This window comes from Callorhinchus milii, unplaced genomic scaffold (assembly GCF_018977255.1).
Source record: "Callorhinchus milii isolate IMCB2004 unplaced genomic scaffold, IMCB_Cmil_1.0 Scaffold22, whole genome shotgun sequence".
Lineage (NCBI taxonomy): Eukaryota > Metazoa > Chordata > Chondrichthyes > Chimaeriformes > Callorhinchidae > Callorhinchus > Callorhinchus milii.
This window is the reverse complement of record NW_024704763.1, coordinates 9,456,094-9,470,973: the sequence shown is the minus strand read 5'-3', so window position 1 is coordinate 9,470,973 and position 14,880 is coordinate 9,456,094. Positions and strand designations below refer to the sequence as shown.

General features: G+C 45.1%; 1 protein-coding gene across 1 annotated transcript in view; it reads left to right on the top strand.

Annotated features, from left to right (window-relative positions):
• Positions 1-14,067, top strand: part of LOC103188194 (adaptor related protein complex 3 subunit beta 2) — a 72,224-nt gene extending 58,157 nt beyond the window's left edge. The window contains exons 23-28 of the mRNA XM_042343054.1: positions 247-478; positions 2,895-2,979; positions 4,710-4,807; positions 7,735-7,758; positions 8,914-9,052; positions 13,008-14,067. Coding sequence (XP_042198988.1) covers positions 247-478; positions 2,895-2,979; positions 4,710-4,807; positions 7,735-7,758; positions 8,914-9,052; positions 13,008-13,158 — 729 coding nt within the window. The 3' untranslated portion in view covers positions 13,159-14,067. The remainder of the gene's footprint in view (positions 1-246; positions 479-2,894; positions 2,980-4,709; positions 4,808-7,734; positions 7,759-8,913; positions 9,053-13,007) is intronic.
• Positions 14,068-14,880: the final 813 nt, after the last annotated feature.

Below are 14,880 nucleotides of genomic sequence, written 5' to 3'. Positions count from 1 at the left end.
GTCGCGCCTGAAGACCTTCCTCTTCGACCGTGGCTAGGGTCACCTCCCCCTCCCCCTGGCTCGGGTTCGTGCTCAGAAACTGCCAACGCTCTAGGACGCTGCCCTGCGTGAGGGGTGCTGTTTAAAGGCAAGTTGTTATTGTTGGAACATGACACGTCAAACGACTGCCAGGATGGTGGAAGGAGAACTAGATGGACCTTGGTCGTCTTTCACCAGCAAATTCTTATGTTCTTTGTGTTATTCCAGGTGGTGAGTGCTGTGTTCAGCATTGACAGGAGCCACGAGTTGCTGCACAGGATCACGGGCGAGGGTCTGGCGGTGGAGTACACCTTCAGCAGGCAGCTGTTCAGCCCCCAGCCCACCATGGTGTCTGTCCACCTCCAATTCACCAACAATTCGGACACCGAAGTCAAGAACATCCACATCAGGGAGCCCAAGCTGCAGCCAGGGATGCAGATCCAGGAGTTCAAAGAAATCGGTGAGGCCGGGAATGGGACAACAACAGATAACATTTCCATGGCGCCTTTCACGTCAGGAGGATGTCCCAAGGAGCTGGACAGTCAGGGATTTGGCCTCAAGATGACGGTTGGGATCAGGAGGGGTGGAGGGCAGGGAGGGTAGGGGTAGGAGGGTGACCGAAGGTGTGCAAAGAGGAGGAGAGGGAGGGAGCGAGGCGAAGGGACTGTGGGATGGAGTTCCAAAGGGTGGGGGCAGAGAGGCTGAAGGCCCTATCACCGATGGTGGGCTGGGCCGAGCGGGGGACATGGAGCAGGCCGGAGCCTGCTGAGCAGAGGAAGCGGACAGGTTGATATGGGGTCAGCAGGTCACAGAGTGAGGAATGTTTAGATTCTAAAAGGGGAAAAACTTACTCTCGGAACAGTTTTTATTCATTTAAATGTTTTCCCATTGGTCACGCACCCTCCTAGCCTCTCCTTTTGTTGACTTATCCCATCCCGTCCTTGTTCCTGTTTCCATCCATCTCTGTATTCCCTGTATAGCCAGGAGAACAGGCATAGAAACTGCTCGTTAAGGTTTAATCCCACTCTTTGGCCATCCCAGGAAGGGAGACTTTGACCAATGAGACCCTCCTGCCTTCATGTGGGAAGATTTCCTATTAAATTATGTTTGATCTGAGCCTCACAGCCACCTGAGGAAATGTGATCCTCAGTGTGCACACTCCAATAACCCTCTGTTAAAAAAAAAGCTCATCTCTGTCTAAACTCTTTGAGTCACAATCATGATCTGATCTCCCTTCTTATCAATTTAACAATCAGCAAGTACAATTTTCTATCATCTTTTAATTAACCTCTTAAAAGGTCCTTATCCTCCTAGTGGGGTCTCCTCACGGCTGAATTGGTTCCAGGCCCACCCTCTGTGACGGTTTCTAATCCGGTTCCTGAGCCAGGTGGGTTCTCAGTATTCCAGGGCACTCACTGCTGATGACAGCACAGCCCGGCCCGGCTCATCAGCAGGACCTGGAAGGGCAGTCACTGGGGGCAGGGAATCCTCCCCTCCGCTCCTGTTAACCCTGCAGTCAAAACCTTAATGGGTAGGGTGAGCCTATCTGGGAAAGCTTGCCAGACAGTGATAGCAATGGAAAGCTGTGTGGGTTTATCTGGTTAGACTCCAGCATTTATCCCAGCGCACACTCTGGGGTCCCCAAGCCTTGGCTCTTGCCACCCTACGCCTAATATTTTCTGGAATTAGGTAAGCAGAATGCGTCCCTCCAGGGAGAGAGAGAATATTGCACTACAGATACAGGGAGATTCCGATAGTTAGGTGACAGACATTGTGGAACTCTGTCTGGTTAAATAAGCAACATAATGAGTTTCTGTGCGTCTCTGGCCGATCAAAATAAAATCCTCCCGAAACTTGAATTGTAAAGACTGTGACCCCCCCTGTGGAAACCAATCCGCATAACTATAATAATATACTAGTCAATAATAATTCTTCCATTTGATATTGCGCCTTATCACGTTGTTGAGACAACAACAAATTACTTGTATTGCGTCCTTCACGTCGGAAAGACATCCCAGGGAGCTGGACATCTCAAAACCCTTCACAGAATATCCTGTAAGTGAGGATTAACTGTGTATTTTGTGTGTGAAACGTGGCAGCCAATTGTACGCAGCAGTATCCCACAAGCTGTCATGGATTGAATGATCAAATTATTATTTGAAGGGATTATTATCCCCGGAAAGCGATCCGCCAGTTGACTAACAACCGGGTTCTTACTTACTGCGTGTGGAGTAAGGAAACTTGCCTAAGGTTTTGCCCTGCCCGGGAATCGAACCCAGGTCCTCTCACTTGCGAGGCGAACGTGCACTGCGGGAATTCACTATAACCCCTCGTCCCCGGAATCGACCATGTGAATCTATGTCTGTCACCTGCTCTCTGTAACTGGGTTACCAAAACTGCAGACAGCGTATTCGGTAGCTTGTCCAGCAGACATTTAGAGTTTTTAAATGAAGTTTTGTGAACCATAACAATATTGTTTGTGTCGTATTTTATACTTCAGATTGCAGGGGCAATGGTCCTTTCTCCCAATATTACGTAGTAATAATCATAATTTGGTCACTCAATCCAAGGCTGTTTGTGGGACGCTGCTGTGCACAATTGGCTGCCACGTTTCATCCACAAAACACACAGTCAATTCACATTACAGTGTATCCTGTGAAGCGCTTTGAGACATTTCGAAGATGTGATAAGGCGCTGTATCAAATGCAATGATTATTATTAATTTAGCATTGTTCCGTCCAAGGGTTGTTTTATTCTTTTTCTGATTGTGCCCCTGGCTCCACCAATGTGAGGCGCTCCAGGACACTACCCCATGTGAAGGGAGCTATATCAGTGTAAGTTGTTGTTTATTGTGTTTCTCTTTCCCACGATTGCAGCGTCTCTCCCCCCGGGTGAGGTGGTCACTGATGTTCTGGGCATCGATTTCTGTGATTCCACACAAGCCGCCAACTTCCAGCTCTGGTGAGTCAGCGCCAGAGTTTACACCACGTTCCCCGACCATTCTCTAATATACATCACACGCTGGTAAAATCACGGTTTGTATTGTGCGGACGCCATCAACGCTCACCTAAAGAGCACAGATGAGGCAGGGAACAGTCAGCAATACAATACCATATCACATTTACACCCGCCTGCCTTTCACGTCGGGAGGACATCTCAAGGCGCTGGACAGTCAGGGATTTGGACGTGAGCTGGGGGTTGGTATCAGGGAGGGGGGAGGGCAGGGTTTGGAGGGTGACCGAAGGGGCATTTGAAGAGAGGCGAGGGAGGGAGCGAAGGGACTGTAGGATGGAATTCCAAAGGGTTGCGGCAGAGAGGCTGAAGGCCCGATCACCGATGATCAGGGGGAGATGTCCATAAGGAGGTCTAAGAGGTCGGTCTTACGGTGGAATTTAAGGATAGGAGGGCCTGAAGGATGGAAAGGCTCTTTGTGGGAGGCAGTGAGGAGAACACATTGTTTGCTTCTTCCAACCATTTATACACACAACGTGGAGGAGAGCAGGTTGTTATGATATCTTATGTCTGGGTGAGAATTTCGTGTTCCTTCCAGGTGCACTCTGAAAGGAGCGATCCTTCTCTTGAATTACAATAAGGCAACATTCCTGGTCAAAGTGGCCTCACAAAATACACCCAATACTTGGCTTTTAATAAAATATTCCTAGTTTATTCAAACCCATGTGATACAATATACATATTCCCGCATTCGGAGCAATCCACGCAAAAATAACACACAATTCTTATATAATACTTTGATAATACTATATTAATATAGATTATTACATAACTTTAATAATAATCTCATACTTTATAAAATATCTAAACCACTGAGCCTCAACACTTGGACCCCCCCAGGAGTAAACAAATAGAGTGACCTTACCCAAGTTCAAATCTCTTATAAGTTGCTGAAATTCAGAGTTTTTATAATTAGTAATATTAAAATCAAACATTAATTAAAACTCCAAAACTCATCGACTGTGTTGTGTAACTCCACTCCCTCTCTTTTATACCTCAAATGTACCCCTGTGAATTTTTTACCCAATCAGTTCTCCGTACTTAGACAAACTCAACTCCCAATTGACTTAAGAATTACCTCCTCCAATAAATCCTCAAAACATAAACTAGTTAACTCAACTATCTTCAGACTAAAAGACTCCGACAGGACCATAAAATCCATTAACTCACAAAAGCTGACAAAAGAGCCATAAACTGAAAGCACCGAACCAACATTGTTTCACCTTAAGAGGAATAAACAGATTGATATCTCATTCTAACAAATTCAACAGCCTATCTGGCCCTGAGCATCAGTGATCTCTGCCATGAACTTAAATATTCACCCTGTTTTGATTAACCCTTACGAGCTCACAACGTCATGAGCGTTGCTGTGATACGAAGCAGTGCGGCCAAAGGAATAATAGGTGAATAAATAGCATCCAGCGAGATCTGGAGCAGTTAAGTAGGTTGAGAAAGTGGTGGCTGACAGATTGTGGTGCCCTTTGCAGCAACAGTAAGGATGTGTATAAAACAGAACGCAGTGTATCTGCAGTTAGTAATTTGGCTGTTAGTTATTAATCAGTTATTAATGAATTCAGTCACAAATGAATAGAGCTGTGTCCGTTTGTTCGTTGGTGAGTGATGTTACGTTTTTCTGGAATTGGACTGTTGACTGTGGCGTTGTGTTTGCTGCTTTGCAGTTCTCAAACCAGGCAGTTTTACGTGTCAATCCAGCCACCTGTGGGAGAGCTGCTGATGCCGGTCTTCCTGACAGAGAATGAGTTTAAAAAGGAGCAAGGTAAGTGTCTCCATAACAACAACAAACTACACTTATACCAGGGGGTCGAAATCAGGGAGGGTGAGGGTAGGAGGGTGACCAAAGGCGCAGTCAAAGAGGAGGGTCTTGAGACGTGCCTTGAAGGAGGCAAGTGGGGGAGGAAGGCGAAGAGATTGTGGGATGGAGTTCCGAAGGCGTTCACACACAGAGAGAGACAGTTAGTTGTTGGGGCGACAGCCATGTGCACTTAAATGAAAGACTGGACACCGGGTACAGGGAGAATACAGTGAGGGATATGGAACAACAACAACTTGCATTTACACAGCGCCCCTCATGCAGGCTAGCATCCAACCTTCTTAAATCCTACCAACCCGCCCCTCCCTCCACTCGGTGGGCACTGGTCTGCTTCACGTCCCCAACTCTGCCCACCCCACCTTCAACCTTTCTGCCCCCGCTTTCTGGAACTCCCTTCACCTCGTCCATTCCCTCACCTCCCACCTCCCATCTCAAGACCTTCCTCTTTGACCGTGCCTTTGGTCATCCTCTCTCTCCCCCCACCCCCCAAACCAACCACCAGCTCAGGTTCAAACCCTTGACATGGGAAAGTGTGTTTAAATCATCTCCACAAAGCTCTAGTGGGAGCTGAGTCATAGTGAGATAGTGCTGGCAATCTGGCTGTAAATTGACAGTGGGATTCAGGAAGGTCATATCCCCCAGACTGTCCGGCCCACCATCGACGGTCTGGCTTTCCACTTTCCGGAACTCCATCAAGGAGCCCCTTCACCTCACTGCAGTCGAGGTGGGGGTTGGATTCAGGGGTAGGTGGGGGGAAGATGACTGAAGGCTCGGTCAAAGAGGGAGGTTGACCAAGATTCCTGGTGGTGTCAATGGCAATATTATGCGTGTTTGACTGAGACTACAGCTGCAATGTATTGTCCCAGCGCCAATAGGTCCTGGTTTGTAGGTTACGTATTGAGCACTGGGCCTGGTGATCCGATGGTGATTGTCTCTCACAAACTGGACACAGATGGCCCTTCTAAAGGATCATCCACATGGCACAGGCCTCTGCTGGACAGGAAACCCAATGGAATTGGGTTTACCCTGGGCAAATGGAGAATATCTCCTCTCAGGAAAGAGATATTCTACGTGGCTTTGCACAGTATTCACAAGGTGTTATGTTAGACTCGATGTACTTCACCCTTGTTCCCTGTAGTAATGATTCCTTCTCTGACCATTGAAAGTTATCTTTTACAAATTATGATGAACTTTACCATCCTTTTTTTCTGTTGATTTGGAGTTGGATAAAGTTCCTTGAGGGCAACAACGTGCATTTGTACAGCTCCCTTCTCGCGGGGTAGCGTCCCAGAGAGCTTGACAGTGGTGGAGTCAGACACCGAGCCAGGGGGAGAGGGAGGGAGATGACCGTAAGCACAATCAATACACAAATCAACAGAAATAAGGGGGAGTAAAGGATGCCAGTCATAATTCTTTATAGCTGTGTGGTTCTCCAAAAACAGAGGAGACTCACTCTGAACATTCCCTCCTTCCCCTGTTGATTACTGATCAACTGTGCACTCGTTTCGAGGTAAATGCACAAATTTCAGCCTCCAAAGTCGCCTCTGAAAACTCTCTGAGCAGGTGGAAGCTGAGCAACGCTGACCTGACAGCCCAAAGCTTCTCAGCTGTCAGTGGTTTACAGTATATTGATTGGTGATTATAGCCAAATAAATAACCCAGGTGATTATTGTGATTATTGCCACTAACTCTGAGTGGTTTGGGACATTTAGTAAGTTGATTTATCGTGGTCGTGGATTAATAGCAGACGTAGCGGAAGTGAGTCACACTGAGCTCTTGCTCAGGCTGATGGTATGTTTATTCTGTACGTGTTGAACCTGCCCTTGTATGTAACTAATAAGGTACAGAGCAGGAGCCTGAGTAATGCAGTGATTTGGGAGAAATACAGTAAAACCCGCACAAGTCTTATCTGTATAATCATGAAGTTGTACACTCGAGTCCTATGCGGTTTCCTATTAAAACCACTTAGATTTATTTGCCAGACTTGTATTTACCACATCCTAACTTGTAATACCACTCCCCTACCCTCTGTTACTGACCGGCTGCATTGACTCCCGGGAAACATAGTCTTGACCCATCGTCGGGTGTGTAGAAGAACTTCATTTCCTGGGATTCTAACGTTTGCCAATAAATGCACTTGCAGTGACGGGTGAGGACACCATGAATCACCGCAAACGTAGTCTTTACCTGTCTCCATGTGTGCACGTGTGCATTAAGCCTGCGCAGGGTACATGGCTGATTAAATTGGATATCTGCAGTCTCGTATTTCACATAAAGTCAAATTAAATCTTACAATCCAGACTGGACCAGCTTATGTGAGTTTTACTGTGGAGGTAACAGCTCCTCGTGTCTCTGATTTGCGTCAGAATATTGTCGTTTGATTTCCAAGGCTTGGCTTTGAACCTTAACCGACAGAAGCTAGTACGGTGTACTAAGTAAAATCTGGGCAGTCTCAATCCACTTCCTAATGCAACAACATTTTTGAGTACCAAACTAGGATTGAATCCCAATTAGCACCAAAGTGTGAATCATGGTTAGAAACCAATATGGAAAATATGAAACATGCTGCTCTGAGTACAATGCAAATTGATAGATCATTGAAGCGGAAATTGCATTTCATGGCAGGTCTGAGTACTTCCTGACGTGCTTTTGACCCAAGTGGTAAATTATTATATTTCCCGAGCTCTGTGTTAGAGCTGACAGTAGTTGGCAAGTTATGGGCATCATGTTGGTTTGGAGGGTTTGCCAGTTGAGCTGCGGTTGTGGGTGCCGCTGGTGATGGCTGAATGGAGTTTTCAGAGGCTGCTTTATATCCGACCACAGTTGTTGGGTTTTTACATCATTTCACTTTGTTTCCCCATTTGCTGTCATAGAACAACTGTTAGATACCAGTGCCGGTAAGTAGCTGCACAAAAGACTGAATGTCTGACCACGTGGATGTCGCTCCTGTTGTACATCGCACCCTCCCCCACTGCTGTCCTGTATCTGTCTGTCGCATCCGTGCTTTATAGTGAGGGAGCATTGCCGGGTCCGTGTTTGTAGTCTGAAAGGGACAGAGTCACTATTGCAAGCTCGTTTGGCAAACCTTTGCTGTCTGGTTGGCAAACAGCCAGACGCAATGATGCGCTTTCACATCAGCGAGAACATCATTGTGTTGCTTTGCGCATGGCATCATCGTGAAGAATATGATCTGTGGCTCTTTGATTGTCCTCATTGCCCAGGCATGGCGATCGTGCCTTTTACATGTCCTTTACGGAAGCACTTTTATTTTGGTGGGGTGGGGGGGGAAATAATTCCTCATCAGAAGATGCCCTCAGTGAGCCAGTGAGTGCCTGGGGTCTCACAAGGTGTTCAGTGGCAGAGTTGAGGGAAGAGTTGGGACGAGGGTGAAACCCTGATCTGCGCTGAGCTGCCTCCTGGGGAAGCCAAGCTCCTCCTCACCACAGACATAACAACATGAGAATTTGCTGGTGAGAGAAAACCAGGGTCCATCTAGTTCCCTTCCCCATCCTGATAGTCACTGACATGTCGTGTCCCAAACTATACACGCCAGATATCCCCAGATATTATTTTCTAGCAGAAATCGATCTAATTTGTTCTTGAAACGAACAACATTTTCTGCCTCCACCGTCTGTCTGTCTGTCTCCCGAGGCAGCCTGTGCAATAAGTTTCCTACTCGCTCACTCAAGTGGTGTTTCCCCTTCAACCACATTGAACACCCATCACAGCCAGGTTCTCATCCATCTCCCACCAGCCCAGTACACAGCACTGCTATGGGATTGGAAGTCAGGTGATCTGCATCACCCACCATCTTGTCTGTCGAACAGCATGTGATGGAGGAGAACATGGGAACGAGCGACTAAACTCACCCTCCAGTTTCTCTGCTTTGTTTGGGAAAACCCCAAGCTCGATTCCATCCTCCTGAAAGCCACACCCCGTCCCCCCTCCACCACCTCACCCTCGCTGCGCTGGGTTTAGGCCAGGGAAGGATGCAGCAGTGTGGGTTTAGCCGTGCTCTTACTGTCCTCTCTTCTCTCTGAAACTCTTCCAAGGGAAATTGATGGGAATGAACGAGATTAGTGAGAAACTGACCCTGGCTGCGAAGTGTCAGAGTGACCTGGCCATTGTGCAGAGAGTGATTGCCGTGGCTAACCTCGGACGGGTGCCCTGTGGCTTCAACAACGAATACAGGTAAACAAGTCACGTGAAGTAACCTCACAGTCAACTGACATTCGAAATCGAGACGTATTTGATACGCATCAATAACTTTGAAAAGGGATGATCTGCACTCAATACTTTGTACCGAGCAAATGACATTACCTTTATGTTTCGTGTTGCGTCAAGTTGTAGAGGACGTTATGTTTCCAGAATTTCCGCACCAGCTCTTTCTGTATCGATTGTCTGGTAATTGGACGGGGTAGCTTGACTCGGTCAGTAACATTCTCGTCTCTCAATCAGGAAATTGTGAATTCGAGCCTCAAGTCAGGATCCTGAGCTGACAGAAAAACAGAAATCGCTGGAAATACTCTCCATAGCTGCTGCCTGACCCGCTGAGTGTTCCCGGAGACTTCTGTTTTTGTTTCAGATTTCCAGCGTCTGCAGTATTTTGCGTTTTGTTTTCCAGAGCTAACACTCCTGTGTAACAACAGCTCATGTTTATACAGTGACCTGCACACAGGACAACGTCTCGGAGCGATTAGTACAGTGCTGGTGGAGCACACCGAGACACTACCCAGCGTGAAAGCCACCATATAAATTCAAGTTGTTGTTGTTGCTGTTGTATTGTCATTTGAGTCGCCATCTTTCAGATGGGAGCTTAAACCGAGGTCCCGTCTGCCTGTTCAGGTGGACGTTAAAGATCCCTTGTCACTATTCGAAAAGAGAAGGGAGTTTCTCCCTGGTTCTGGCTAACAATCCCCCAAATAAAATGAATCATTCACTTCACGGCTGTTTGTGGGACAATGCTGTGTACAAATTGTGTTCACCCACAAAATGCAGTCACTACACTTCACGGTATTCTCCGTGAAGCACTTTCAGAAGTCCTCCTGACCTGGAAGACATTATATCAAATGCAAGGATTAACTATTATTATCCACGGTTTAGGAATTCTGATTAAGTGACGTTGAGACCTTATCAATTTGATGATGAAATCTCCATCCAGAGGGTGTCCAAAATTGTACCAGTTGTCACCAGCCACACTCAAAAGACAGTTCATATCACATGATGCATATTATTAAAAGGTCTGCGTTCAGTGCTACTCGAACATTAATGAAATTAAAAGGATACAATGATAATAAAAGATGTATTGAGCGTGTTGTGTTAAACTAAACAATACCCAATTAATCTCGATATGAGATCAGCATCAGTTATTGTGTGTGGCCTATCGAGACACGGGTAGACACAAATCGAAAGAAACTTAATTAAAATAATATCGTGAATATAAAAAATAGGAAGCACTTACTGCAATTTATTATTTTCTGGTCATAAATTGAAGACTTTTGACGATTATATAATGAGAGATCTGATGCTTTTGTGCAATTCCAGTTAATGTTAAATATACATAAAATAATAATAATCCTTGCATTTGATACAGAGCAGCCAATTGCGCACAGCAGCATCCCACAAACATAATGCTATACAGTGCTCCACAATAATCCCACACAATATTGATTTAATTTAATGCTAGAAGTTAAAGAGATAAATAAATAAATTTGAATAATAATAATAATCCTGGCATTTGATATAGCGCGTCACAGAATATACTGTAAAGTGAATTGACTGTATTTTGTAAGATAATGTTTAAAAAGTAATGTGATTTCTCATATTCACAGTGATTTATTTCTCCTGTTGGGCACATTTTACAATAATGCAATGTGGCTCTCATCTATGAAAGTCCTTGTGGAGTCCTTGTGGACTCTCATTGTGGAGTCCTGTAACTCAATGGTTAGAGCACTCACTCGCCTGGCAAGCGAGAAACCTGGGTTCGATTCCCAGCAGTTCAGGGCGAAACCTTGGGCAAGTTTCCTTACTCCACACACCTAATAATAATCCCTCAAGAAAAAAAAGCAATAACACTTGGTCACTTCAATCCACGACTGTTTGTGGGACGCTGCTGTGCTCAATTGGCTGCCGCGTTTCACCCATAAATATATAGTCAATTCACTTTACAGTCTATTCTGTGAAGCGCTTTGAGATGTTGAGAAGACGTGAAAAGCGCTATATCAAATACAAGGATTATTATTATGGGAACCGACCCTCCAGATCAGAATCTCCTTTGTGTAATAACAGTTGCCCTTTGTATCCGAAGTTGGCCATTCACACAACGTGAACACCTGAGGGTGGATTTGTTTACATTGTAGAAGCTGTTGCTCACACAGTGACCTCGCTATAGCAGCAGGGTAGCCGGGTGTCAGGGAATCGTCCAGAAAACCAGACCACTTCCTAACCGCACTGGCACAAACCATTAATCCCTTGGAAAGTGATCCACCAGTCAACTAACAACCGGTTACTGCTGGGTACCAGGCATGTGGAGTAAGGAAACTTGCCTAAGGTTTCGCCCCACATGGGAATCGAACCTGGGTCCTCTCGCTTGCGAGGTGAGTGCTCTAACCACTACGCTTTGGGATTCCTTTGTGTAATACAATTTCCAGAACTGCACAAAGTGCTTCAAATGCAGCCTAACTAAGGTCCTATAGAAATCGAACGTCGCTCCCTAGCTTTTGTGTCAATGCCACTATATATACACATATAAAAAAAAGTTGCTGCTTTTATGGCCAAGACTCCCATATTTACAAAGTGATTTATTTATATTGGTTTCTGATGAAAGGAGACCAATGTCCATCTCGCCATCCAGTGGCTTGCTACAATAATACTGACTAATCATGGCAACATCAATGTCTGTTGATCTCTATTGATTAGTCTGCAACAGCCTCAGGCATGAGGCCAGGGAAACCCGCCAGTGGGGGAGAGCTTTGGGAACCTAGGATCCAAAGTTGCCTGTTTCTCCCAAACACTCTCAAAATAACATTTCTGCAGATTAGTTTTGAATTTATTCTCCCCCTTGCCATACGTCATTTGGGATGTCCTCCCGACGTGAAAGGTGCCGTACAAATGTAATTTTGTTGTTGTCATCACGACTCAAATTACTCATATACAAAATATTATTTTCTGAAGGAAATCTTATCTAATTTGCGTTTGAATGAATCAACACTTTCTGATTCCAACCGCCTCCCTGTTCCATAAGTTAACCACTTGTTCCATACGTTTACCACTTGCTCACTGAAGTTGATTAGTTTATAATTTCCCCCGCCCTTCAATCGCAGTCCTCTGTTCTGGACAAGATGAAACAGCTCGTCATGGTCTAGATTATCTGGTCCCTTTAGAATCTTGAAAACAGCAATCACGATACCTCTCAACTTTCTCTTCTCCAGTAAGAACATGCCCGGTTTGTCTAATCGCTCCTCATACCCCAGTCCCTCCATCTCCCCAATCATTCTGGTTGCCCTCCTCTGGATCTTCTTAATCGCTGCAATATCCTTTTTGTATTGTGGTGACCAGAACTGCACAGTATTCTAAGGGCGGTCGCAACAATAATTTGTAAAGTGGCAGGATTACCCCACTATTTAGGCTCGATATTCGCCCTTTTAATATATCCTAATATCTGGTTTGCTTTCCTCACTGCCCCCCAAGCGCTGTTGGGAAAGCTTCAGTTTATTGTCAATCCTGACCCTCAGGTCCTTCTCATTTTCCACACAGATGATTTTCTTTCCATTTAAGTCACAGTACCCCAATAGATTTCTTGTCCCCACGTGAAGCACTTTGCATTTGGTCCGTTATTTAAGAACATAAGAATTTGCTGGCGAAAAAAGACCAAGGTACATTTAGTTTAGCTTCCAGCATCCTGGCAGTCACTGACATGTCGTGTCCCAAACTGTATCCCCAGATATTATTTTCTAGTAGAAATTATCTAAATTGTTCTTGAAACAAACAATGTTTTCTGCCTCCACCGTCTGTCTCCCTGGGGGAGCCTGTTCGATAAGTTTTCTTTGACTCCCTGAAGTAGTGATTTGTTCTGAATTTCCCCCCTTCAATCGCAGTGAAGCACAGAATCTCACAGTGATTGTCCTTCTCTGTCCTTTTCTCCTAGATTTGCGGCGAGGACTGTGAGTGGTAAGAGCCTGGTGCTTGTCACTGTGGTGTCCAAGGAGAACAGCGCTGCTCAGCTGACGGTGAACTGTGAGAAGATGGTGATCGGTACAATGCTGGTGAAGGATATCACACAGGCGCTGACTCAGTGATGGGGGGCTCTCAGCCTCACCAGGGTCTCTCTCTCTCCTTCAGCCTCACAACCTGACCGACACACGGCAACTCCTCAACCACAGAAGAGGCCACTGGAAGATGGGCAAAAAAAAGTATTTATTATAGTGAAAAGGAAACATCACCCTTTCTGTAACGTTTCATCCTCTCCATCATGCTTTATGTTGTAATATATGTGATAGCAATGTGATCAGCACAGTCCTAACACTGAAATCCACCGAAGAGAAGCAATCTGATTTGATTTGTATTTGTTTTTTTTCTATTTCAACAGCGTAACTCTAGCTCACTAATAATGCCATTCCCTGCTCTGTCTTCATTTATAAAGAGGTAGGATTATTCCCCACTATTTTGGCTCAGTACTGACCTTTTTAATACATTCCAACATTTGATTGGCTTTAAATCACTGCCATCGAGCCATTGTTGCGAAAGCTTCAATTTATTGCTTAGGAAATGGTTTGTTTGAATCAAGCGAATTGGATGCCTGAGCCTTTGATTCTGATGTTTTCTAGTTTATTGTTACGCTTGATACTGATTGGGACCCACAGGGAAAACTGTGCTCACTGTCTAAGCTGTTAATGTCTCGCTGTTATCACGTAACAGAACAGACAGGTAACATTAAGTCTAAAACATTCAAACTGAAGAGTGAGGCAAAGTACTAAAGTTGCCTGAAGAGAGTGTCGTTTGGGTGGATTCTCCCAACTCCAGAGTCTCACAGTGTTAGCGTGCGCTCTCTGACCTCCCACACTGGCCGCCAGTGGAAACCCAAACTAAAACCACCACTTTTGATCATCGCTGCCCTTTTAATGAGTGAACTTAGCTGAGAGGCTTATCAGCAAGTTTCAATCATAAAAAGAGGATCACTTTTCCGGCGGTAATAATCCCTTCCAAAAAAGAATAATGATTAATAATAATAATGTGATCACTCAATCCCTGACTGTTTGTGGGACACTGTTGTGCGCAATTGGCTGCCGCGTTTCGCCCACAAAATATACAGTAAATTCACTTTACAGTATATTCTATGAAGCGCTTTGAGACGGTTCAAAGACCTGATAAGGCGCTGCATCAAATGCAAGGATTATTATTAAAATTGCACTGGGAGCTCCTCCTATTGTAATTTATACTTGATAATAAGTTACTCTCTAACCATTGTCTCCTGCCTGATCCCGCTGAGGAGAATCAACAAAAGATGGAGTAAACTCTCACTGGGATATATTAAACATCAAAAGCCACTCAATATCATCCAATTTACCTACACAGAATCACGTTACTATAGAACCTTAAGGGCAATATTGGAATTAATGTTGGATTTTTAGAAATGAGTTTAAATGGACCTTCAAGTGGTGTACCGTTCTTGCATGCTGATTGATAAATAAATCAATATCGTTCCTAATTAATTTTAATGATTTACTGATTATACTTCAAACCATTTTCCTATGAGACACTGTATTTCCTAGGCCTTACCCTGTCAGCTGTGGTTAGCTTTGTGTAGAGTAACCATTGGTTTTACAGCATCACTCAATGGTGGGCCAGGTCTAAAACCATCCCCGCAACAGTTTGGGATTAGCTTGAGCAGCCGGGAGAGCAGCTCCAGCCATAAATCACACATTGATTGATTGGGAGAACCATTTCCTGTTGCTCAGTGATTAGAGCACTCGCCTCACAAGTGAGGGGACCCTGGGTTTGATTTCCCGGGCAGAACAGGG